This window comes from Corvus hawaiiensis, chromosome 1 (assembly GCF_020740725.1).
Source record: "Corvus hawaiiensis isolate bCorHaw1 chromosome 1, bCorHaw1.pri.cur, whole genome shotgun sequence".
Taxonomy (NCBI): domain Eukaryota; kingdom Metazoa; phylum Chordata; class Aves; order Passeriformes; family Corvidae; genus Corvus; species Corvus hawaiiensis.
The window spans coordinates 49750302-49776378 of NC_063213.1; the positions used below are offsets into that span (position 1 = coordinate 49750302).

The window sequence follows — 26077 nt, forward strand, 5'->3', positions numbered from 1 at the left end:
TCTACTCTATTTCCCACTGGAATGTCCCTTGGAATTCCAACCGGCATCCAGAAGTTGAGTCTTGGTCTTGATACTAGTGAAACTTGTAAGCAAGATAAAAGTATTTCCACACATATTATTTTGAACATGCACAAAAATGTGTACAGACTAAGAAAATAGAGTTCTATTTAATTTCTATTAAATGTAAAAATATGGAAATAACCAAAGATAAGTTACATAAAATAGCAGTTGGAGGTCAGTATTCATGTCAGAGGTGGTCTTGTTCTATTTTTTTTTTTCCTTTTTTCCTTTACCTACAAGCCAAACACCACTAAGCCAGAAACCACCAACCAGTACAGTCTCACAGTAACAAGATATTAATAGCCCATGGAAAAATCAACATATAATTTTATATTATGGTACTTACTACAGTCTCTGTATTTTTTTTAGTTCTGACCTAACTGTAACATTAGAAAAGGCAGTGGGGTGACATGCAAAAACCGTGTGCTCATTTTAATTTCTCATATATTCAAAATACTGTTGGTAATTTTTCATATTATATGTTTTTAAGGAACTCTCACTTCATTCTTTTGTTACAGAAGCATAGGAATTTTACATACAAATTTTAGTGTTGTTGCTTCTTGCTTATACAAATCTATCAACCTTTAATACACAGAGAACTTTATAATAATCCTCAGTCTATAAAGTTGACTTTTTTGGGGGATAGTGACACATCTACTTCAGTCTATGGGCCTGCTGTCCCCACCATCAGTTATACAGGCTCCTCTCACACATGAACTCTTCTGCTGTTGTTTTTGCATACTGAAGTAAACAAATGCTTTCGTTAGATTGCAGAGAATGCGTTTGCACCACCTGCATGGACCTCCGAGGAAGTGACCCACACACTTACAGGCAAGTAGGTGTCTTCAAAATAGAGGCTTAAAGCATTTCAGTGCTTTTACTTAAATTTACTTCACAGAGGTTCCTGTCTGTTGTGATGGTCAATGACCTGAACTGGGTTGAAGCACACTTAATGCCTAACTTCTCCATATGTACACATGCTTTATTGTTCCCTGCCACGTTGTTTACCTTTGTCCCTTTTTGCACACATTCTTTTCAGCATCAGTGATTTCGAATCATTTATTGCTATAGTTCCTAATTCTTTTTATGTCTCCTAATCTTCATACATGGGCCACATATTTTGTTTGTTTGTTTAAATTATATTGATTAATCTCTTGATGTCAAAAATGCCAAATCCAGCAACAGGAAGAGAATTTTCTGGTTAACTTGAAAATACCTTAATCTGCATTTGCCTGGCCTGATCTCCTTGTAGAGGTGTGCAAACTGCTTAGCCAACTTTCAATCAGTGTCTCTCAGCCTTTTCTCCTTGGAAGGAGTGACGTTGGTTCAAAAGTGCAAAGCTTTTCCCTGATTTCAGGAGTGTTAAAATAGCAGAAAAAAACATGAAGCAAAAGAGAAGGAATAGAGACACAGCTCCTCCAACACTCTCCCTCTAGCAATAAAAAGCGAGCTTGAAAGGAAGAATCCACTGAGCAGGCAGGATTTAGAGGATAAGATGTTATACATATAACACCACTCTCACAGGCAAGCCAAGAGCTGCACTCAGCATGCAAAGGTAACGCTTTAGGTCAAGGCAGAAACGTCAGAACTTTCCAAGAATTCTGGATAGTCCAAGTGAAGCCATGGAACCCAAGGTAATGTGAATGTCGACTGGGGCTGAATTGCAGGCTTGTTCCTAGGACTCCATGGGTTTTAAGGATGTTTTGCTGCTGTTTGTATTCTGATCTTAAAACGAGATTAGACACTTGGGAAAACACTGTGTTAATCTGCTCCACAGTGATTCATGCTGGTCACCAGACTGGAGCGAAGTCCTGCTGAAAAGCTTTAAAACTAGGCAACAATATTGGAAGCAGAGCCAAACCAGCAGTGTTATTTCTAAGGCTGAGGGCTCCATTCCAAAACTACTGTCTCCTTTTCTCAAGCAGCTTAGTCTTCAAAAGAGGTCCATTTAATACTAAAAATTACCATGATTTGGGGGTCAATAAATCTTATTTTTTAAGTGATAGACCACAAAGTGCCCCATGAATTGATCTACTTCATGTTGCCATGGAGTTTGTCATCTCCTTTTTTTTTTTTCCACATACCCGAGTACTTCATTCTGCACTCTCCTTGAAACTTGGAGGATTTGGGTTTCTCCCTCTCCCAAGATAGTTATCGTTGGCCAGTGCATCAAACAACTTGTCTAGTGAACTCCAGCCACAGAAGAAATACACCACCTACCAAACCAAAGGCACCCTCTTCAAATCACAGTCCCTTTTGGCAGCCAGTTCCTCTCATACCATTATACCCAGAGCAAATTATAAATCTTTTGCTTTGGACACGACTCGCTACCTCAAGTGCATAAAACCAGCTATTACAATGATTTTAGTAAAATGAGCAACTGCTAGAAAGGGATTGTGCTGTAGGTGTAACACATTTCACAGAAATAGTTTCATATAGCTTCATCTTTTGTTTTTCAACATTCAAAAGCTTCCCTCTAGCAAGCTTGAAGCCATCTTTTTTGTATCTGCTGATGTCTTTTTTTCTGTTTCTCTATCTTTGCTTTTTTTTCTTTCTTGATAATTTGTTGGTGTTGGTTTAGGGTTTTTTCATGGTTTTGTTTGTTTGTTTTTCCTGTGTGGTCTTTGACATTCCTGGTGAGCTAAGAAACATGCCTTACCATTGCAGGAAACATCACCACATGGTTCTATGTAGAGGAAGAACCTCTACAGGTTGTAGACAGCCACTGCTGTCTTAGGTAAAAAGTAGATTTGAAAATGCCAGACAAAACTATTATCTATTGAGAACAAAATCTCACTGAATTGTCATAGAGCTTTCTTTAATCCTGAATAGTGTTGTCTTCAGATTATGTTAAAAGGAATTCTTGATACTATTGAAAGTGCAGGGAAGTAGTAACTCCTTCTAACAACTCCTTGCTATAAACTGCCTGAAGACCGATGCACAGAAGGGTACCTTCTTTTTTTTCTCTTTATTGAAAATAAAACTGACTTCTACTTCACTGGTATATGCTCAGTTTGAAACATGTTTTGAACTGCATTGATCCATAGAATACATTACAGTTGAGAGTGTGATAAAGTCTGCAACATGGTAGATTGTTCTAATCCAAATCCTAGTTTAGTATAGAAACAGAAGTTTCAGCAAGGCAGTTAACATTATAATCCAAATGCAGTGACTTTGGATTATGTGACCAGAGCTTTCACAGCAGCTGTCAAAAGGAACCCAAGTGTCCTTGCAGACATGAAGGCAGCTTCACAACAAAGGCATATGTGGCTGTTCGTCCCCTCCATCACCATTTGCGCTGCTCCAAAATGCTTGCTCTTACATGCTTGCCTCAGTTATACATGGGAGTGAGAGAGGAGAGAGGACTTTATAAATCCGTGGTTTCCAGGGCTGTACAAAGCTGCATAGGTTACTTTCCACTTTCTGAATCTGGCTCACATCCATTTGACTACTCACACACTTTGTACTGTGCTGCCTTTCTAGTTACATGGGGTAAGGTATTTTTTTCCTGCTCCATGTCAGATCCAGCTAGCAAGAATTCCTTTGCTACAGGTCAAGAATGAAACATCATTAAATCATAATTTCTTTTCCACAAGCATGGCAGGTATAACCAAGCTGCTTTCCTCCTAAGTCTCCCAGCCCTGAGAAAGGGAAGAGACTAGCCCCACAGTACTGCATTTCTTGGGTCACTATTTGTCAGAAGGAGAGAACAAAGGTCCCTTGAAACAACTTTTGCATTGCTTTTGAAGTGAGAGATAAAAAAGTTCACACCGTATGCTTTTATAGTCAGACTGAGCAGGGAACTTGTCCCTACTCAGGCAGCATATGCATCAACAGGCTGTTTTTACTGCAGCAAGCCCCAGATTCTAGTCTTAAAATAAGCTGCTTTCTTGTCTTGCCTGCTTTTGTATGCTCTAGCTAAACTTCTTGGAGCTCATGCTTAGCCAAAAATACAGTGGAGAACTTTTTCCCTTCCTAAGCAGGCTTTGCTCAAACATGTTCACTGACAAATTTGAGAAACTGTAGGAAACTGGTGAAAAAGAAGCAATTCACATAAATGTCCTTTCTAAATGAAATGTAAAAGCACCAGATTTGCAGAGGAAATCAAATTCCGAAAAAGTAATTACACTTGTTTAGATTAAATGCAAGACAGCATTTTAATAAATAAGCAAAAACTTTGGCTAGCATCTTACTTCTCAGCCTTTCTCTTATTTCATGTTTAAAATTAGTTGTATTTTCTCCATAGATCCATAATCCCCAATAAATTAACCTGTCCAAACAGCACATGTACAGGATAAAACCGAGTCTTTGATTTTGATTACTTTGCTTATGGTTGCAATTTAGGTAGCCTTGTTTCCAGCCATTGCTGTTTCTGTGGGCTTGAGCACCCTTAAACTACAGAGAAAATCTCAGTTCTTACATGGATCTAGTTAGGTTGTTGGCTGCAAACAGATAAACATATCTCTTTTTTGTTGACAAATCACTTAAAAACATAATTTCACAAATATGGTGCTGTGTTTATGGTATATTGCTACTCTTTTGTAGGGAGCATGGAGTTGCGCTGCGTAAACTGGAAGAAATTACTTGTGAGTGGGAGTGGTTTTATTTGTAAGTGCAATTCTCAAACATTCAATAGAACTACAGGAAATATTACATTAACTGAACTGTTGCACAGAGACAGCAAAACTGACACTGTTAAGGGCATGGAATTTCTTGAAATCCCACAAATCAACAATTTCACTTCTGTCTCTTATGAAATATATTTGATATAACAAAAATAGCTTATTAGCAAAAATACCTTCCTCACTGATCTAGTGCTAGATAGACACTAAATAGACTTAATATGACACTAAAACTTTGTTAAACTTTACTAGCAGTTCTTTGCATTAAAACAGAAGAAGTGATGCTAAAAAAATGAGCTGTGATAGAATTTGAAATGGAAATTAAGAAGAGCATCCTTCCAAGGCAAGGAGTCTTACCTTCCCTGCTTCCAGGGCACCTTTGACAGGAGTACAGAAGTACATGACTAATGTGATAAAGATTAGATAAAAAACCCACATTGGGATCTGTGGGAGATCAAGATTAAAATAGATGAAAAATGAAGGTTTGTAATATTTCAAATTTGGATTTTTAAACCAAAAAGTAATTCTTACTTTTGATTTGACTATGGGTAGTGCATTGTCGCACTAACAAATGACAAATTGATTTTGAAGACAAGTTTTAGTATAGCCATTTAAAAAAATCTTTAAGTATATCACACAACACATGTATTAAGAGTTATAGCACATATAGAGAAAATGTGTTACAAGTCATTGAAATGAATCTTAACAAAGCAAGATGCTTGTTGACACAGGCACAAACAAAAATGTATCTGAAGGTGCTATTACTCCACTTCCATACCCTCATGCTCTCATGCATGCAATTTAGAAGCATAAATGTAACTTTGGAGGAGCTGTTTTTCAAGTAGTCTGGAGCCTCTGGATTTCTGGAAATCAGGCTTTTAAAAATGTGGGATTCTTTCCACACATCCTTCTGGAAAGTTCATTCTTCCTAATTCAAAAACCACAGCAGCCGGTGCCTTATGGATATGCATGACAGTGCTTCTCTGTCTCTCTCCTCCTCACAGTTTGTCATTTTTGGACTTGAATAGTGCAGCTTACTCTTGCCTGACTCCTCAGTGTGATATTTTTCTCCCTGCCCAGTCTTTCCAGAATCACACTACTGAAGCCAATACGGTATCTTTTTTTTGAGAGGGGAGGAGATAGGGGTAAGGGGAATGTTCTCCACAAATTCCAACCTATTAAGTTTTTCTTGGACTTCCTCTGGTTTCTTTTAAGTAGAGCTGTCATCAACACTTGCTAAGTTACAACACCCTAAAGACTCACACAGTGAGTTATAATAGTTTTTTCTAGAAATGCAAAGACACATGCACTGCTTGTGCACATCTTCATGCACACACCTAAATATCTATGGGTATCTACACAAAATTCATCAAAATGTATAATAATGAAGGCAATTCCTGTACAATGTTCTTTCTGAAGTTCTTTGGTTGAGAAGCATATAAATGTATTAACTGTTACTTGAGACTGGAGTATATGCCCACACCTGTTAAGTAAGTGGGAAGTAGTGTCATCTAGTGGTTAGCTCAAAGCTAAAGGGGACAGGAGATGTAATTCAGCACATAGTAAACAACATTTTTGATTCTTGCATTGCTGTACTGTGCACCTTAGAGGAAATAAGTGTTACCTATTATATCTCACTGATTTAGCTAGAAAACGGAGAAAAGTAAAGCCAGTTGGAGAACCATACACTGAAACTTCAGAAATAAATAAACTGTTAAGATGTACATTTTCCTTATGCATCCCATGCCATCCCATCCATGTTTCCCTCTGATGATGCAGACTTCCTCAGAGCATATTCATAGACCATTCTCTTCCCTATAGTTCAAAAAATACTGTGGCAGGAGGCTGGCACACTACCGTATAAAAAGGTAGATTAATTTCATGTTGAAACATACTAACTGAAGTTCATTCAGTTTCTAAACATGTAAGAGTAGGCCAGTCTTTCTGTGTCTAGTAATACCTTATAAGATGGAATTTGTTTAAAAGATGGTTCTTATTCTTTCCTCTTCTGACAACATGATTTTTAGAAATAATATCCTCATATAGTCTTAAATACTCTTTAGCATCACTTCTGGATGCCCGAGTCTTGAGTACTTGCTTACAAGTGAAGGAAGTGGTGGTGTTAAGCATATACTTAAGGCTAAGTGTGTGATTAATTTCTCTGTAGATTTGGGTTTTATAATATGAATGGAGTACTGTATCTGCTCTTAAATATTTGTCAAAAGACCTAAAGGTGTAATTTGCAGATATTTCTTATATAAAAATAACTGTAGAGTGTTAACATAAAAGCTAACTTATACCTGGCCGAAACATTACTGGTGTAAGTATTTGCTATGGAATCTTAAATAGTTTCACCCATAACAGTTTCATCTATTGAGATGAAAGAAACAAAATTCTACTGGAACTGTTGAATGAAGGGCTAACCATATTAGAAAGGAGCAGTTATAAACAGGACTTTTCCAGCTGCCCTTGCTAATAGGCAATTCTAAAATAACAGTGATGTGTGTCTTAAGTTTCTGCTAACAAAGCTGATTTCTGACCAGAAGGCTAGAGTATTCTTTTTCATCTATTAAGCCCTGAAAGTGACAGTTCTTCTTCATATCCCTAATATTTCCTTTTCAGCTCACCGAGGCCAAAATGTCATCTTTTCTTGTAAAACAAAAAATCAAAGCCAAATGGTTAAAATGCAAAGTTTTGGTTAAACAAACAGTCAGTATTTCAGTGGTTTTATCTGCAGCCTGCAGAGCAACTAAACAAAGCCAAGATATTGTCCATCTCTTTGACAGACAAAGAGCCTCAGAGGTCCAGAATGACATGCCCGGGGCTGGCACGTGATTAGAGTAATTAAATTAAATAGCAGGAAACATGTTTTCCATATGCCATTGCCTGGCCACACACAAACTGTAACAGTAAATCTTTTATATTACATTGGTTCAGGGAAATGTATAACCATTCTAAAAATCCATGATGCCCACAAAAATAAAGGGGGTATAGTAGCATATTCAACAGGCTCCCCAGCTTTGGTTATTGGTCTAAAGTGCCAAACAAGTTCATTCCTTATTTATTTATTATTAAAGGTGCAGCTCAAAGTGCCCTGAACATGTGAACGTTCTGAATACGTTATTGGATTTACAGTGGAGGGTAGTGCTGATGCTCCAAATCAGGGGGAAAAAAAGTCCTCTCAGTAAAGTGAAGAGAAACATTTTATCTTCCATATTGAGATCCTAACATATTCCTGTCAGTCTTTTACAACAGTTAGACACTCCAAGCATGTATTAAAAAGGAATTTTTGTTTCAGTTCTATTTTCCACAGCTGTATGAATTCAAATTTCTTTGTTTTCATGGCCAGTTATTAGAAAAGCCAGCATGTTTATCCATGCCATCATATGACAGTCATAAGAATTGCTAGTCTGTGGGATCATCTGTCATCCTTTAATTTACTTGTCACTACAATATTAAGATCAACCAGAACACCTGCTAATCTATTTCTGACTCATCTTTCAGTGATTGATGATGCCAAATCAAATCTCTGGTATTTCTGCTGTGTAATGATTTTTTTCAATAGGGAAAAGGCTGAAAATCAGTTTGGAAGAAGCTGTTAATCAATGAGGACACTTATTTAAATGCTCAATCCTTGGGATTTTTAGGAGATGACATACAAGAACACTTTCTATAAATGAGAAACAAAACTCTGAAGACTGCAAAATGCTCTTAACATGAAGATCATTAAGAATTCAGAGAAAGCCATTGCAGCACATGAAAAGATGTCCATTGAAAGTAAATTAAAAATGAAACTCACCCATTTCTGATGAAATATATATTGGATATTTTCATAAGCTATTTAGATATTCCATCTTCACTTTGTCTATCTCCTTGACTCAGAAACCTCAGAGATGAAACAATGGTAACTTCAGTGTTTCTGATTTCAGATCCACCACTAAGCTACGGTATTAAGTTTATTAATTGATTCTATCCAATTAAATCAAAATAAAAGCTTCCAGCTGGAAAAATAAATGTCAATTTATATTTGAAAAGTAGTGTAAAATGATGAAACACTGATACTCTTGGCTCAATCTTTAGCAGTTATGGTGTTTCTCAAGTTATTGAAGTGAGATTCAAGATGTAGCCAATAAAGAGAATTACGAACCGAGACTTTTTTCTTCTATTCCTTTGAATGCTTTCTTTAGTAACTAATCTCCATTGTTTGATCAGGAAAACTTGTGTTTAACAGTGAATCTAATTAAAGGAGACAACAATGACAGGGCAGCAAAGACTAACAACTCATTTTGGTAGTAGCGGAGAGCGCTCTTTTTTTTTAACCTTTCTTTCTCTCTGAACTCTTCTATTCCCTGAAAGGATTGGTGCACTTCAACTTAAATTATTTAGCCTGAATTTTCTATACAGTGGATTAAACCAGTCAGTTAAAAGGCAAAGAAGTTAATCCCTTGTACCATGCTGTCATTTGAAAACAAGGACAATGGAAAAAGTACTTTGTAGCAGGTAGAAATCTGGAGCCTCTGGCTGAAGTAATGTCATCATTCTCAGGAGAGGACAGAGTTGCTCTTTGAGACAAGGAGGGCTCTCAAACCCAGCTAACAGGTGTCTGTAAGATGTTCACTAGTGCTGCTTCACCTCCTCTATCTCCCCTCAGCATCCCTGAGGCATCCCACAGCAGTGCCCGAGAGAGGAGGACACCCCTCCATCTGCCCCCCTTGTTCCACAACTGGCCTTTGGCCTCCAGCCACTGTGCTTTCCCTGCCAGAAGCCAACCCCACCAGGGCTTGGCTGAGCACATGTGTGAACCAGTGGTAACTAAAGGCTCATGACCCTTCCCATGAGGATCTCTTACATCTTTTGATTGTCAGAAATGGGACAAATCTGAAGAACTTACCCTGGCTGGTACACCAGGGGACACCTACAGGGATAGGCATGGGAGGGAGAAGGGGCTAGGGAAGCTTCTGGGTATGAGTTTATTACTCAAAGGGAAAAACACTGTGGTAGCTTTGGGTATAATTGTTCTGATTTTTCAGCTCTGCTTTTCACCTTTTGGTGCTTTCCCAGCATTACCCATTTCAGGTACACAAGGTTTATGCTGTGAGGAGCCTCCATCCCTGTGAACCACCACAGCTGCTTCAGTGGCATAGAGGAGATATGGCCTACAGAGAGAACTTTGTAGCATTTCCTTGCTCTTATAATGCTATCCTGTACTTTGACCTATGGCAACACAGGAAATCCAGTCCTGTGGCTTCTGACAACATTAAAGAAATTCAGTTTTGCCCTTGGCGATGTCCTTGGTGAACTCAGACCAAAGGGCTCTGACAGGTTTTTTTTTCTCTTCTAGTTCTTATTCCTCGTACCAAAGAACTGCTGTAAGCCTTGAGGACCTCCTCCAGCCCAGCACTTCTCAGGAGCTATGGAACACAGGGATTGAGCACAGCACCAGTAATGACTGCCAGTTGTTCACTGCTGATGCCACAGCACTGTGACAGAGATCTGTGGAGAAGGCAGTGCCTGAGGAGTGAGTCTGGTTTCTAATAGGAGCCAAGTTGTGAGACTACTTTCCAGCTTCTCCTTTTGCACAGACTATCTCTGCGGTGCAGTCAGCTGCCTGGCTTAAAATCTCCTTGTTTTGTTTGGCCCAAGCTCTTAGTTCCATGGGTGAGCTTTATAACACAGAACAAAATACATATACATATATATATATATATACACACACATATACATATATATATATGGGTCCTTCTTGACATCAATTTCTGTTTCATTTACAGGATTCTGCAGGTTTAATGCAACTGATCTCAGTGGAATTGTGTCTCTGCTTTCCAAATTGCCAAATCCTCCTCCATTTATAAACCCCTCACCAGAAGTCTTTCCAATACTTAGCATAAGTATTAAAGCAGAAGAAAGAAAAAAATAGGAAATGCCAGAAAATGTTTGATGCATGGCAACTTCTTATTCATGAAGTGCCCTTTCTTGTGATTTCTGAAGCTGAAGCAATCATGCAGTAGACACAGTAGAGCTGATCCTGATAAGACAGCTTAGTAAAGATCTTGGTGAAGATCCTGATCCTGGTAAAGGGCTTCAAAACTTTTTCTTATCTAATGTACCTCACCCACTCTAAGTACCTGTCCATAAGTTCGTATTCAGCCTTTTGTGATGACCTAAATGTGCAGTTGGCCATGTCAGTAAGATAAACAAACACTGACTTCTATCACTGACCAGCCAAGTTCACAGAACCCTTTCAGACTTAAATGATCCACTCACTCAAGGTCTCTACGATTGGGTACTCATGACCAAAATTATGAAGGGAACTGTGTTGTGGAACACAGTTTCAGTCGTGTCCACCTGCATCTAACCTTAACAACAGCAGCTTCACGAATGCTGTGCTCCTGTGGGTATGGCATCCCACCAGGCTAAACCCACTGCCTCTTCTCTGACCCAGTGCGTTCCATGCCAACTGATTTTGCAGCCTGAAAGCATTTTGAAAGCCATTAAAAGAAGAACTTGAAAATTAAAATGACTTAATGGGCTTTGAGTCATTTTCTTTCATTAGAAGATGGAGGGAAAGGGCCAGAGAGGTGAAAAAAAGGATTACTTCTTTTACGGGAGGGTCCAAGCTACTATAACAGTGACATATAATGGCATCTAACTTGAAAGCAGTCAATGAGCTTGGGAAAATGAGCCTGCCTGGTTAATGCATTATCCATCAGCACGGGTAAGTAACAGTCCCCATGCTCATTCTCAGCCTCTTGCTGCGGGAACAGATCTTGCTCCTGTTCCTTTTCTCTTGCTGGTCCTGAGGTGCCTGTGTTTGTGTTCTCAGAGCCTGCCTGAGAAGGGATGGAGATTGTTATGAGAAAATCAGTCACACAGCACAACGGGTAATTCTGTGCATATTTTAACTGAGTAATTAGCATCCTTAGTGAGACCAAACTACCTGCAGAAAGGGCCAAATCAGAGCTATGGATGTGAGGTGTCCCTGGACTAAACCTGGGGTGATGGCACCTGTATTCAGCATTCCCATTTTCATTTCTGTCAGAAATAGTACAAGAGAAGATTTGAAGCTCTCTGTATAAAGTCAGTAGCTCCAGAAAACTGAAATCTATGCAGAAACTTATGGGAAACTATGAGAAAAGACCTCTACAAATTCAGGTAAGTGGTGAAAGCCAAGAAGTTCTAGAAAGCAAGGAAGATGTCAAGAGATATGCTGTTGGGCTTGGTGCCTTTGATACCCTAAGACAAGGTGTCAAAATGGCTGAGAAATGAGGGAAACCAGATCACCACCTGTCCCTGTGTGGAGTCAGGTAGCTGAGTGATGTAGTTGTGGTCTCTGATGTGTAGTAGCTCTTCAGCTTTTATTTTCAGTAGAGCAAGATCTAGGAGAACAAGCCTTAGAAGCAGCTGGTCTCAGTAGTTGTCCCTCTGCACACAGCAGGAGAGTGTTTCCCAGTAGTGCTTCTACTCTGTGCTCTTTCTGGGTCTGTTCAATAACAGAGATCTGCTTTAAAAATCTGCAGGCTGCCACCTAAAAACTATCACACTGATCTTATTGATGGGAACAAAAGGAAAAGACTAAGGAAGGAGTGCGAGACTGAATCCTCCATGCTGTACTAGCTGTTTTAGAGAGAACTTGAGCTAAGCCTTCTTAAGCCCTTGACGTTGCTGCATTGCTGCAGTCTCATAGCTGTAATTTTCACAAGCCCCTTTGCTGAGGAAATACAGGCAGTTTGAACAGAAACACCTTCTTGGTCTCCTGGGGATCCAAGGGTCACGGGCCAGGACATGAGAGGAGACAGATTATGCACTGCTTTCTGCATTAGAGCACCTATGTCTCCAAGGCATTAGGGCTGAGCTGCACTTCCAGGACATTAAACAACGGAGCTTTATGAAGACTTAGCCAGCAATATACTGAGGAGTGCATTAACTCACTCTCATATTTTAAAGGAAGGAGAAAAATGAAAACTTGTCTAACAGGGAGAAAGACCTTCAGAGGTCAAAACAGAATTCTTTCCAAAATGAAGCATTTAATGAAGTAGCTTTCCAAGAACACATAATCCTCTTCAATGACAATATTAATGAAACTCTGTGCTGTAGGATACAGGAAATGATAAATTGCCCAAAGGCATGAAAGTAGTATCATCGAACTGTCAAAATGTGCACTGATAATTACTGGGATCTGGACTCGGAGGCTTTTGATTCACACTAGTTATGTAGCCCTGATTAAGGAATTTTGCCTACTGTTGCCCCAGTGGTTTCCTGACTCTCTGCTTTCTCTCACAAATGGGAGCAATAACAAAAGTATCAAGGTGCTATAGCCTAAGAATTTGAAAGAGGAAAAGAAGCATAAAATCTCTTGGACCTAAAAATAGAGCAGTGTCAACATTATTCCATGCGGGTACCAATAAAGTGAAATAATTTTGTTATATTGTAATGCTACACAGGCAGACAATTCAGTAAATTAGTTTTATGATATAATAAGTGTTATTGCCTTCTGTAACTGGAAGTTTACAAAAGGAGACAAAAATAATAACTAATAACTAATAACTAATAAATATTGGCAATTATTAAGGTTAAGAGATTTGAGGCTTTCCGAAAAAAAAAAAAGGATAATTTTCCCATCCAGCTGGAGATGGGAAAGTATAGTTACTTGGGAAAGAATAATTACTTGTAATTATTCACATTATTATGCACTTTCACGTAGAATTAGTGTAAAAAAAGAGAATTATTCTTCCTGCAACATAGTTTTTAAAGACCACAGTTAGAAACTTGATAGAAATGAAGAGGCCCTTAAGAATAATGCTGAGAACAAGCAGGCTAAATCTTCAGAGGCTTCCCTGCATGTAGATAGATGAAAAATTTTCACAAAACAAATCCAGATACACAGCACTCCACCTCCTTGCTCCATCCACACTATGTCTGGTCCCAGAAATCATAGAGCCAGCTTGTGTTGTATAGGGGCTCTATTGGGACTGTGCAGTCTCAGACTTGAGGAAGGGCAGGAAGGTGCAAGGTTAGCATCTCTTACTGGCTGCAAAGTAAAAGGAAACAGCTAAGGCAGCCTACAAAAAATGAGATGAATTGAGCTAAGACTGCAGTGTCAATCTAATTTAGGAGGGAGGAGAGGGGACGGCATGTTTATTTGTAAGTCTGACATTGTTCAAAACTTACATTTCCATTTATCCTGCGTTTCACAGCACTTCTAAAGGCCAAAAGTGCTGTAACCATCCTGGAAGGATCAAGTGTACAGAGGGATGCTTTTAACATCATATCCTCCAAACCATCTCCCTCGTATTTCAGGGCTATGTACCTCTAAGCGTCAACACAGTTACTTCCAGACAGCCATGGAAAATAAAGTAAAACAAATGCAACAAAGACTCCACAGCCACATTCAAAACATTCGGTTAATTAAGGCACTGGATCACTTACAAGTAAGTATCTCATCTGTCAAAACAACCCTAGTCTAAGGCCCCCATGTATCACAGCAAATCACACTGCTGAATGATTTCAAGTTACTAAGGGGACTCCTTTAACTCTCAGCTGCTGGTTAAATAATCCTTGGGTGACTGCAGCAGATGTGTGTGCCCACAGGTAGCCAGGGAAGTTGTTCTGTACAGGCTAGATGAGTTATGGGCCACAGTCAAAACAAGCAGGATTGTGACACTCGAGCTCAGCAAATGGGGGCCAGAAACTGGTACTTTCCTAAAGGATGCACCTTCCAAAGCCAGGGTGTGTGTGTGAGTGAGAGCATGGCTGAGGAACCCAGCTTTTCTGCTGGCTAGGCAGTTTGAGCTAATCCTATTTTTAACCTTTAAATCTTAATCCAAGTTAGGCTGAATCAGAAGAGAAAAAGAAGAGGAAAAAAAACCAAATGCAAAGCACAAAGTCGATCAAATAGAGCAGTAAAATTCCACAAAAATGACTTGTATTATTGCTCTACCCCAGTGAAGATAATTTCATCCAGGATGCTCTTCTTCTGTTTGCCTAACCAGTAATTCAGCAGATGGTGTTCTAAACTATATTCTTCCACAGAGAAATGAGGTACAGAAGCTCCATTACCACCCAGATGATGGGAACTGCATAAGGAAATCAGAAACTAAACAAATAAATCAAAATCAAACAAACATTTCTTAAGTGGATAAGTAGGACATGCTGCTAGCAGGACAGAATACAATAAGGAAATTAACTCAGCTTAGCTGATTTTGGCTGCAAATTGTGAAGTGTTCATAAGGGGGAGAAATAAGTAAACACTTTTAGATTGCTGTTTGGAACAAATGTTTATAGATTTTTACCTCAGAATTCCAGTGAAGATAAAAACAGGGTATGGTTGGCTTAAGTAACATGGAGAAAGTCTTAGTGATCTTGATGATAATGAAGATGGAATAAAGATAGTGCACAAATGAGTGGTGGTAGTGTCTGAAGTGCTCCTGCTCTGCTGAGGCATTCAGCTTTTAATCCTATTTTGTTAATGTCAGAAGATGAAAAAAAGGCTAATGTTACAGTATCTACATTCCAGTAATGTCTGTCTGAGTATGTAAATATTATGAAGGATTTTCCTTCATTTATTAGCAATTACTTTTAAATTGGCAGCTATCAGTGATACTGGCTTTACCTTTTGGAAAACAGGACGGAATAAACATCTCCAGTTCAAAAAAAAAATAGATGCACATCAGCCTGGGAAAAAAAATAAGGCTTGTGAATTGTATTAAATTATGATTATTTCCTTCATGAAATGATGACCCTTCATGATGCAGGGTAAATAATTTAGAAAAATCTAGGTGCAGTCTCCAACACGGGAATGTTGTAAATTGAAAACATTATGGCTGCTCTTCTAATTCTACCACAGGTATTTAAACAAAAGGAAACTCAATAAAATTCCTGTTATGAAAACATGATTTACTTAAAGACACAGGATTCTAAATATACTATAAACAATGAGGCAAGAAGTACAATGTTATACTGTTAAAGCTTGTTTTAAGCTTTCCTCTGCTAAAGCTTGACCTTTTATCTATTTTGGGGGGTTGTATTATTGATGAAACATTACGTTGCTGCTATACCAGTGAAAATAATTGAATTTGATTTACAGAACTATTTATTCTTACCTACTTATGTTGTTGAAACATAAGATTTTATTTTAGTTAAAGTTATACTAGAATCAAAGCTGCTTAGAGCCTTTGGAAATGAAATGAACAGTTGTAAGAACTAGAACGCAGTAGTTTTTCGAACTCTTTTGGTAGTAACAATTCATGTATTGTAGCAACAGGAATTGTTATGCAGTACAAGGTGTTTCTCTCTGCAGATCCTAAGCAAAGTTCAGGAAATGTCACGCAGTATTTAACATCTTCATGGAAGTTCTCTACATTGGGACTTCGCTGTCTCATGCCAAGTTCATGGACTCCCTCTCCCCCAGCATATTTGCAGGTGGACTCTAGTTTTGTAAAGGCCTTGATGAATATCAAAGTGGTCAGTACAAGCACATTTTCAGATCAGGGGTCTAGGCAGGTTTTAGAAATATCAGGAAATTATTACTGCTCATCTGAATTTTGGATAATTAGAAGCTGAGGAACCGGGATTTGCTTTTACCTTTCCTATGTGGTATGATCACATGTTCAAGACAGATGCCATGATGGGAAAATGAGCATGCATCAATACTATTCCACATTCACTAAAACTTATAATGGCTGACGTAGGATAAAACAAAGAGACCAAAAAGAAAGACTTTGTGTAATTATTGTAAGAATAGTGTAATAAAAACCTTGCTCCCAAAAGTTTAAATTGTTTCAACGATGTGTATCAGACATATCTGGTTATTATACAAAGCAAAAAAGCCACTAAGTTACCAACTTTACACAAAGTCAAATATCTGGAAGGGGATCTTTTAAAAAAAAAACTTTATTTGAGAAAGGAAGAGACTTATATCAGAAGGCAAAAAAAGGGAACATACAAACAGAATATATTTACAACACAAAACAAGAGATCACCTCTAAGGGTGTAAATTATAATAAATACAGTAGATTTAAAATGTAAGAGACAATAATCAATTAGAAATGTGATTGTTTAAACCCAGTTTTCCTTTTCACTGGTTCCAGGTAGTTTCTCTTATTTTAATTTTATCCAAATTTGAAAGATTCTGAAATGAAAGTATACTAATATACTGGGGTTTCTCACCTGAATGACATTATAAAAATATCTTTTGTCTTCTCTGAATACATGTCTTTGAAATGATATTGTACAAAATTCTTCTCAACTGCAGATTTTTCCACAAATGTATTTTAAAAGATGCACTATCCCTCTTTGATGAGGCTAAAGTCAGATTTGAAAGAAAATCAAAAATATACAGAATGGGAAACACATATAATTTCATTTTTATAGCCTTCACTTTTTGAATGTATATGTAATTTTTTTCATCCAGGATGGAGAAAAAATTCTGTTCAAATATGAAGCACACATTAAAATCACCTGTGTTTTTCTCAATTAAATCTTTTTCTATCTATTGAGGCCTTTCATGTTAACAGCAGCTATTTAGTCATTCTTTTTTAGACCTTCTAGGAAAACGGATAATGTATCTTTAGAAGTTGCAAAATTTTAGAAGAGATTGAATAGTATTAGAACATAATGTAAACAACACATGCTAGTAACATATTTTAGAACAATTTCTACATTTGGCAAAACAACTATCTCTTTTGAAACCGGATACTGCACCTTAAAATACCTCAGCTTTAGAAATATAAATATTTTTAATAGAAAAAAAACCTGACAAGGAGTCCAGGTCAGTTTGGGATTATCCATATTAAAGGAGATCTTAATACAATGAATCTTTAACTAGCTTAACAAAAGTAAACCTATAAAACAAGGTAAACATATCAAAAGGGAATATGAAGGAAATGTTTCACTGGAAAGCTTCCTTAACAATTTCCCTACTCGCTTTGTTATTTTCTTTGACAATAAATCAATTCATAGAGTGCCTTTAAAAACAGAGGGAGCGCTGCCCCGTCCCCCCTGCCCCGCATTCCTCAGCACATGAATCACTTGGGCTTCCTGTTTCCATAAGGCATTTCCTGCCCCCCCTCCCAAAATCACTTTTCTGCAGGAGAACAGCAGGGACCTGACAAAATATCGACTTAAATAAACAGGGCCTTGCACTGCACCCAGCCTTGTTCTGCCGACTGTAAGGGATGGACCGGGATGCAGCTCGCGGGCTGCACACATGGCTGCGCCTTTCAGCTCTGGCTAAAGCACCCAGGCAAGCTGAACCTGCCTTTTGTCAAGGTGGCATTCCATGCACAGTTGTTATTTTAGGATTTGTCCATGAGACTCCATGGTAAAGGTTATGTGATATTGTACAATTAGTCTTCATTTAAAAAAAAACAAGCAAGTGATTGGATATCAGATGATAACAATAACAGTTCTGTGCTTTTCGTGCAATGTCCTAGTAACTGACTGGAACCTAACGCTGCATTTTGCTTCTCACCAGTACTTGCATCTGCTGCATTTAAGGATGTCTCTGCGGACATTGTCATCAAATAAGACAGAATGAAAAATTAACCAAGCAGTGCAAAAAAGAAAACAATGTAATTTTAAAACAGTGCCTTGCCTTGCCTCTTTATATCCACCTTGTACTTTTCTCTAAATTAAACTTTATACACCAGCCTGGGACCACTAAGATAGCAGTCAGTACCTGTCTACTGGGGAAAAAAATACCCTAACATTAACAGTGTTCAAGACTACAGTATGATACAATATATACAGACAGCTGAAAGCAGAAGTCAGAGGATTCAAAATCAGAAAAGTGTTTCATCAATCAGGTCTGGAAACTAATTCCATCAATTGCTGATCTCAACAGGCTAGGTGATACGAGTTCTCTTTCACTAGAACTAAGCAATGTAAGGTATTTCTGGGCTAACACAACGTCTATCAGCTATTATGCAAAGATTTATGTAGAATAATTGACTGCAACAGGTATTTTCTCAATTAGTGGCCATAAGGATGAGCTTCACTATGTTTTCAAGTGTACATACAACACTTCTCTATTTGTTAAATTCTTCGAATGGTCAATCAGGATTTCCTAGCTCAGTGAACCAAAACACAGTTGCTTATCAAAGCCTAGAAAATGCATGTCATGTTCAGATAATAACCTTAATTACAAATCCTGGAGCTAAATCTTTGCCTATTACCTGTTGCATAAAAGCAGCTTGCTCCCCAGATTCCATTTGCTGGGTTTGAACATCCTCATCACTGTCCAGTGGCTCCTCTTTGACTTTCACAGCCCCCACCTGCAGTCCTATTCTGTCATCCACACCAGCACTGCTGCTCTCAGCCCTAATGCTGGCACCGCTGGCAGGAGCTTGCTCTTCCTGCATCGAGTGATCTCCATGAAGCTCTTCTTCAGATTCCTCCAGGTGACTGTCAGGCTGCTTGAGCTGCTCAATGGACTTAGAAAGCATCTGGAAAGAGAAGAGGGGAACAAGTACTGACTCCTTTCACTGATGCCAAACACCAAGTACGAGATCTGCATGGATGAAATCAGAGTGCCCACAGCAAACCCATGTAGCCGTGCGCCATCAAAACACCGATGTACAAGGGAAAAAGAACAAAAGTCCCTAAGCAAAAGGCCACTTTTTATTCTGCAGTAGAAAATACCATATACCTATATAGAGTGCTATAAAATAACAATAAACTAAAAATAAGGCAGGATAATGAAAAACATGACACAGCTATTAGACCGTTACAGCTGGTAAACAAGAGAAATTAGTCTTCCTTCATGCTCTTCAAACATGAATGCAGAAATGCCATCTTACAGTTAATTTTCCACAACACAGAATAATAAAGGAACAGTAAAATATAAGCAAACTATTAAGCTATAATATTTTGTTATAAGCAAATTAGAGAATTTTCACAAAAACATCTCTATCAATTAAAGCATGAAGGCACTGAAAGCCAACAAAGAAGAAGTGACAAAGAACTGATGTCAGTCCCCTATCCCCTGGCACAAGGATACTACAAGCTTGTCTGTCCATGACTGGAAGGACTACAGCCTTTGTGGTGCATTGTACAGGTATCCCAGTTCCAGCAAAGATGATCTAATAACAGAGCTACCCAGGCAACACCAGTTCTAGCCCAGTAACTGCTGTTGTAAAGCTCTGCAGAGGTGCCAGATGCCTGAGCGTTGCAATCATGTGCAGTTTGTGTTTTGCTATTTCAGATGAAGCCAATGCATTCCAAAATACTCCAAACATAGCCAAAAACCGAAACTGAAAAAATTCCCCACTTTGTTAAAAGAGGCACAAATCAGACATGTGAGTAAGAAGTTGCAGGGTCAAGTGAGTAACTATCATTTATCCAACTGGCCTGCTTGATTTCAAGTAAATACTGTTTTGTATCATCGAAGTCAAATATCCTGAGAGGGGAAAAACACCTTTTACCATTACTCTTACGTACTCTCTTCTTCCCAGATACCTCCCCTCAACCATCAATCATGTCTTTCAAACTGAGTTTTAGCTAGTGTTATGTACTCAGTTACCGAGTATATGGATGGCTTCAGGATATCTGTTATTGTCACAAACCACGGACCATCCAGTTTCATTCAGCCTGCTAATGCATACAGAAAAATGCCGGGTTGTCAAGTAAACTGTGATCAAGAAGCTGCAGCTGGATTTAGAAAATCCTATGAAGTCAAAAAGCAGAGTTGAAAGACAAATTTCTACAGTTCCAGTTGATACTTTGATGCATATGCCTCACATCAGTGGAGAAACAAATTCCTCAGAGGAAGACTGTCTGGCTATTCTCACAGCAAACCTTCATTTTTGAGGTGTAATGGGAGTTTAATGGCTTACTAAAAAGAAACAAATAAAAAATCCCTCTTCATTACTGTAGTAACTGCAAATCACAACATGAATATCCTGTATGCTGCAGGTGGCATGCCCTAAACTGGGCAATCCTTACTATTTCAAATAATGTGGAGAGTCTCCTTTTATTACGCAGCATCTGAAAAATTTCTCAGATCAAACCTATAAATCTTTTCCAGTTGTTTCTCAGGGGGATGACACTGACCAAGAAGTACTAAAGCTAACTGCGTGTAATCAGCACAGGTACACTCCTTTCACTTATTATTCTCCTTATTCTTATTACTAATTAGTTAACCATTTGTGGGGAGCCTTCTCCACTCCTCAAGCAGGAAGAGAAAGGCAGGTAAGGCTGCATGGCTGGCTGCTAGTGAGCAAATACAAGTTGAAACATCTGAGGCTGATCCATCTGTAAACCATTCCCTGTGCCAGTTACTTGACACCAGGTGGGTTTTCTGGAGGGGAAGCCAAGAGAAAATGAGTGCATGCCTACAGCAAGGTTAAGAGACATATTTAGCTCATTACTGCTCTCCTTTCTTTTATGCTTTTTCACTTTTATGTCCGGCTCTGTCTTCTTTACACTGCTGTATGGGTACAGATCTGCTGCTGAGCTTTCTGAGGGAACACATGATGGACTGCAGTATAGCATCTATACATGGATCACCTTCAAACACTTCTTGCATGCAATCAGTGGAGAGAACAACCACACGTAGGGCGGCTGCAGAGACTCAGAGTGGTATTTGTGTGCATTTCAACTTGCAGTGTTCCTGTTTTGGAGCCGGCTCCCATGCCGTGGAACTCAGTAGGTGATTTGCTCCAGATTTCAGCAACAGGAGGAGATAAGCAAATTAAATTTTCTAAAACCCTGTAAAATGAAAGTCTTTATATATTTGCTCAATAGACTTTACAAAGTGTATTTATTTTATCTTCTTTACGGCAAAGCTTTATTAAGAACACCCTTTCCACTGTGACTTTAACTAAGCCTCAGGCAAGGGGCTATGAGGCACTACAGTCATGTCCTCTCATACGATGGAGCATGATCAAACTGCATGGATGGAATGGGGGGGACATGACCCAAAACCTGACAATCCCTTCTGCTGCTCAGACTGCTAAGCCACAGCTGACTGTTTTCTCTGTATCACCACAATGCTTTCATATATTTTGAAGTTTTTTTTAAGGACAGTTTGGCCCCAACCTATTCCAGTAATTATAGTAATATCATTACTGGACAGTTCTCCTAAGTCAGAAACATCTCATTTTAAATTATATCTCCTGGTAGTAGAACTGTATCTGGAGAGATGTGAAGATAGCAGTTTAGAGTTGGTATTTCTATCTTCTCTATCTAAAGATGGATTACACAGCAGAAAGTGTTCTGAATGAAACACTGCTCAAGTCTTTTCATTGCACAGTTAGATACTTCTTGCTTACGCTTAATGTTCAAACCTTCCACTTTAAACCCCCATTTACCTTTCTTTTCCCTGAATTTATTTGTAGGTCACATGCAGGACTTTCTCCTAATTTTAATGCATCTTTTTTTATTTTGAAAAAGTGATTGCTTAATCTGAGGTTTAGTAGGACTATGTTTAAAAACAATAACAAGCCCATAGTTTATTACCCTAATAAATTACGGGTTGCACATATTGGTTATATTTAACCTGTATACTTTACTGCTATCACCTATTCCAATTTAAGTGGTCACTAAAAAACTGCCTTCATGCTAATGTAACCTATATTTTTTTTGATTTTGTTTTCAGGAAATTAAGATATAAGGGATATGCATGAGTCAAAGTAAATAGTGCCAGCAGGAGAAGAAGTATTTACAGATATCACCTCCATTGTATAACTGCAAGAGTCCAATCAAAAAAAAAGACATCAAACATATCCTAACCTGCTTGGTTGTACAGAAAAATGGATGGTTAAATAATCTGGACACTGCAACTGACCATTTTATAAGTCCTTCAGATGCAGCCCCTATCTTTTTAAATAAGATGTCCTTACAAAGAGACAAAACCACAAAGTCCTGCAACAGCCAACCAATATGCTTCTATCCTTAATTAATTGTTCATTTTAAATACATGGCAGTCACTTCTAAGAACTCATGTATGTTCTTACAGAACACTTTTTCCCCTTCTCCCCTATGGCAGTAAGATTACTTTACCAGCTCTGTGTGTTGTGTGTACATTGTTAGCTGCATTGAAAACAATGTGGTGCCTGCTTCCTGTTGTCTCTGTTACTCACGTAGTACAGTATTTCTAAGGGATGTATTTGTCTTTCAAAATCATTCTCCTGCATTACGGCTTAAACATTAGTTCTCAACAAAGGAGAAAATGCTCTGGGCATTTCCCAGTTCCAAACAGGCATCAGTTGCTTTAGTTTTGTCCAAATAATCACCTGCTATAGGCAATATTTGAAGGAATATCTCTCACCTTCAGAAGATGCTAGTCAGATTTGTAAGCTGCAAAACCAAAACTTCAGTGTAATATGTTCAATGAAGCTACATTGATATACTGCTGCTGAACCTGATCTGGTCTTTCACATTCTATTAAATATCATTCAGAGAAGTGAATGATTAATTCAATCTGAATCTAATCAATATTTTAATATTCCTACTGACAATTGTTCTATTTTGCCATCAACATAAATTTCTGTATTATTTTTCATTTTTAATAAGAGATATTGGTAAACTGAGAACACCATCCAAGTACTAATGAATATTCACTTCCTATATATTTTTTTACCTCACAGACTTGCCTGGTCACCGATTCCCTATCCAGAGATGCTTTAAACCAATTGACATCCTAGAATGAAAACTGAAATTCAGGTGTTTCTTATATAAGCCTTAACATTATCCATATACTTCCCATACTTTAGAGCACACTACCATTTGCCCCATTATTTTACCCTTTACTTCTCCAATACAGAGAATTTTACCATTGAAAACAAATTGCCAAAATGCTATGAATACATAACTTAAGAACACAAATAGGGTTCCTGCACTGATCAAATAAAATCTTGGCCCCAGTGAAGACAGTGCTAGTTCAGCTTCAGTAGAGGCAGACCTTATTCATCATAGATGGCAAAAATAACTTCTAAAGACAGACGGCTTTGTTCATGTACTCTTCACATTCTGATTTCTGAGATTTTCTTGAACATGGACTTCTGCTAGGGGCTTTGCATTTAGATTAGTTATATCAAAATCCTTTTTTTCTGCAAGTGGCTGGGTCAAAGCTATACACAATATAGATACACACAATAATATCAAGATTTTAAGTTTTTTATTGTAGTAGTGGTCTTCTGGTATCCAATTGCACTAATTTTAACTGGGGGTTTTGGACTTTGGTCTCCCTTTATTGAGCAGAATGAAGATCTGCAATGGTGATCAAAGGGCATATGAGGAAACAAGCTGTCATTTGGACAGAAGTATATTAAAGCTGACAATGGTAAAGCCAGTCTTCCCTAAGACAAGCTGAGTTCAGGTTACTTCACATTCATTATTAATTCTGGGACAAGGGTTTTTACCTACTTTTGGAAGAGATGTCAACATTTGCAGAATGTTTTCAGAAGGTCAGCGTACTAGATCCCACAGGTATAAATGTCAGACTTCAGTGGAGACATATACCATTTCCCACATCAAAAGCCAGGCATCTGACAGCTGACCAGAAACAATCCATAGGGGATCTCCTCTTTGCTCGTAAGGACAGAGGCACACCTTTTGGCAAGGATTTGCTTCTTTTCAAAATGTAAATGATCCAGGGGAATCCTTTACCTCTGACCTATGTCAGATTTTGCTTGTTATCACCCTCACTGGACCACTGGCTTGCTCATGAAGTATATTTTTTCCTCAAAGAAAATATTTGTGGGGGTTTTTTAATACAAGATAAATACAAGAGCAGTGGGGTGGGGAAAAACTGGTTCTCTTCCTGTTTTTATTGTTACACCTATAAGTCAGCCAAAGAGATCTGAACAAAACCAGTTTTCAGGGAGTGCTGACACATGCCCTATCATCTTAACTCAGGGCAAACATTCAAATTGTGGGTTCAGTTGAAGACTAAAGGCTTAAGTACTGAAGTCCTAATCATAAGGAATAAAATGTCAAGAGAAAGAGAAAAAAAAAAAGAAGATATTGATTTGCTCTAAGCTCTTGATCAACCAGCATTTCACAGTCTTGACAGCTTAAAATGGTTCTGATCTTTATTACCAAAACTTTTAGGATCCTTGAGTATTCCTTATTAAATGAAACCTCTGCATTTTCCATGAATGAAAAGGCATTCTCTGCACCTCTGTGCAGATTTCATTATACAGCCTATGAACAGAAGAGTAAAGGAGAGAACAACAGAAAAAAAACAAGTTCATGTGTTTACTTGATACATGCCTCATCTTATCCTAAGAAATAAAATACTAGGTTGCTTTCCTACCTGGTCTAGAATATCTACTGTTTAAAGTTTCGAATAACTATTAATCTGCTTTGCAGAGTTTGATTGTAAAGCTGTGCAAATTATGTAATGAAAAAGTAACTTCAACTGTGAACAGAGGCAAGTTTTAAGACCAATCAAAGTATATTCTACCATGCTAGCAGAGTTCAAAAACCTTATGTAGTCACAGGTGTTCAATCTGAAATTTAGCTAAAAAGTTAAAAACTATAGCTTTAAATTCACTATTTAAAAGCTACTCCACCATTTGATCTTTTGTGATCTTTTTAAAATTCTCTTGCATATTGGCTACCCTTTAATTTCAGTTTTTAAAAATCAAGTTCCGTAAATACATAAGGAAGCCCCCTGGCTTTCTGTGTCCTTGCAGAGGACAGGTACATGGTTAGAGCTCTGGCATTTTTCAGTACTTTTCCTCAAAATGGTTCTTCTGAGAATGGAGAAGAACCTAGATGCTGCAAACGGTAAGGTCTGAGAAATCACACGCATCCTCAGAAAACCCACTGCTTCTCTGGCTGCAACATGATCTCATTCCTCCTCAGCTATTTGCTGCTCTGAGGAGTTACTGTGCTCCTGAAGAAGGCTGGCTGCTCTGGGCATAGGAGTAAAGGAGATTGAGAAGCTCTTGGGGCAAAAGTAGGTTATGAGAGTTCAAGGCAGACAGAGGCCCTAGGATAGACTTAAATTTCCACTATCTGCATGTGTGTATAGCCTATACTGCACAGAATAAAAGCTAGGTTCACCAGTTTTGTCTCTTCATCAAAAAGAACCATGTGAGAATGAAGGTGTATTTCAAGTATGAGAGTGAATTATTCTCATTAACATGTATTTTTGTTGCAGTTCTACTGAAAAAAAAAGTTACTGAAATAAGCATTATCACAAACCAATCTTTTTACTTCCTAATCCCATCTAGAAATATATGGTTATGTGCCTCAAGTTTAATTTTCACACTGGGGACAAATGTTCATATATGCTACAGCACATACCCCCAAATGCTATGGTAGAATTTATATCAATAAGCACACTACCTAACAAAAACATGTCAGTGGGGTTCTTTGCTTTGTGAGGAATGCATGAACTGATGGGTTTGTAGTACAAAGAGTCAGTACTTTACCAGTTAAATACTCTT

General features: G+C 38.2%; 1 protein-coding gene across 15 annotated transcripts in view; it reads right to left on the bottom strand.

The window, feature by feature from the left end:
* HDAC9 (histone deacetylase 9) overlaps positions 1-26077 on the bottom strand; it is a 461778-nt gene that overhangs the window by 170836 nt on the left and 264865 nt on the right. For 12 of the 15 annotated variants that reach the window (XM_048304071.1, XM_048303997.1, XM_048304050.1 and 9 more), the window contains one exon: positions 18854-19123. In XM_048304071.1, coding sequence (XP_048160028.1) covers positions 18854-19123 — 270 coding nt within the window. Of the gene's footprint in view, positions 1-16553; positions 19124-26077 lie in introns of those variants that run through there. The other 3 variants (XM_048304100.1, XM_048304090.1, XM_048304081.1) reach the window with 1 other exon arrangement.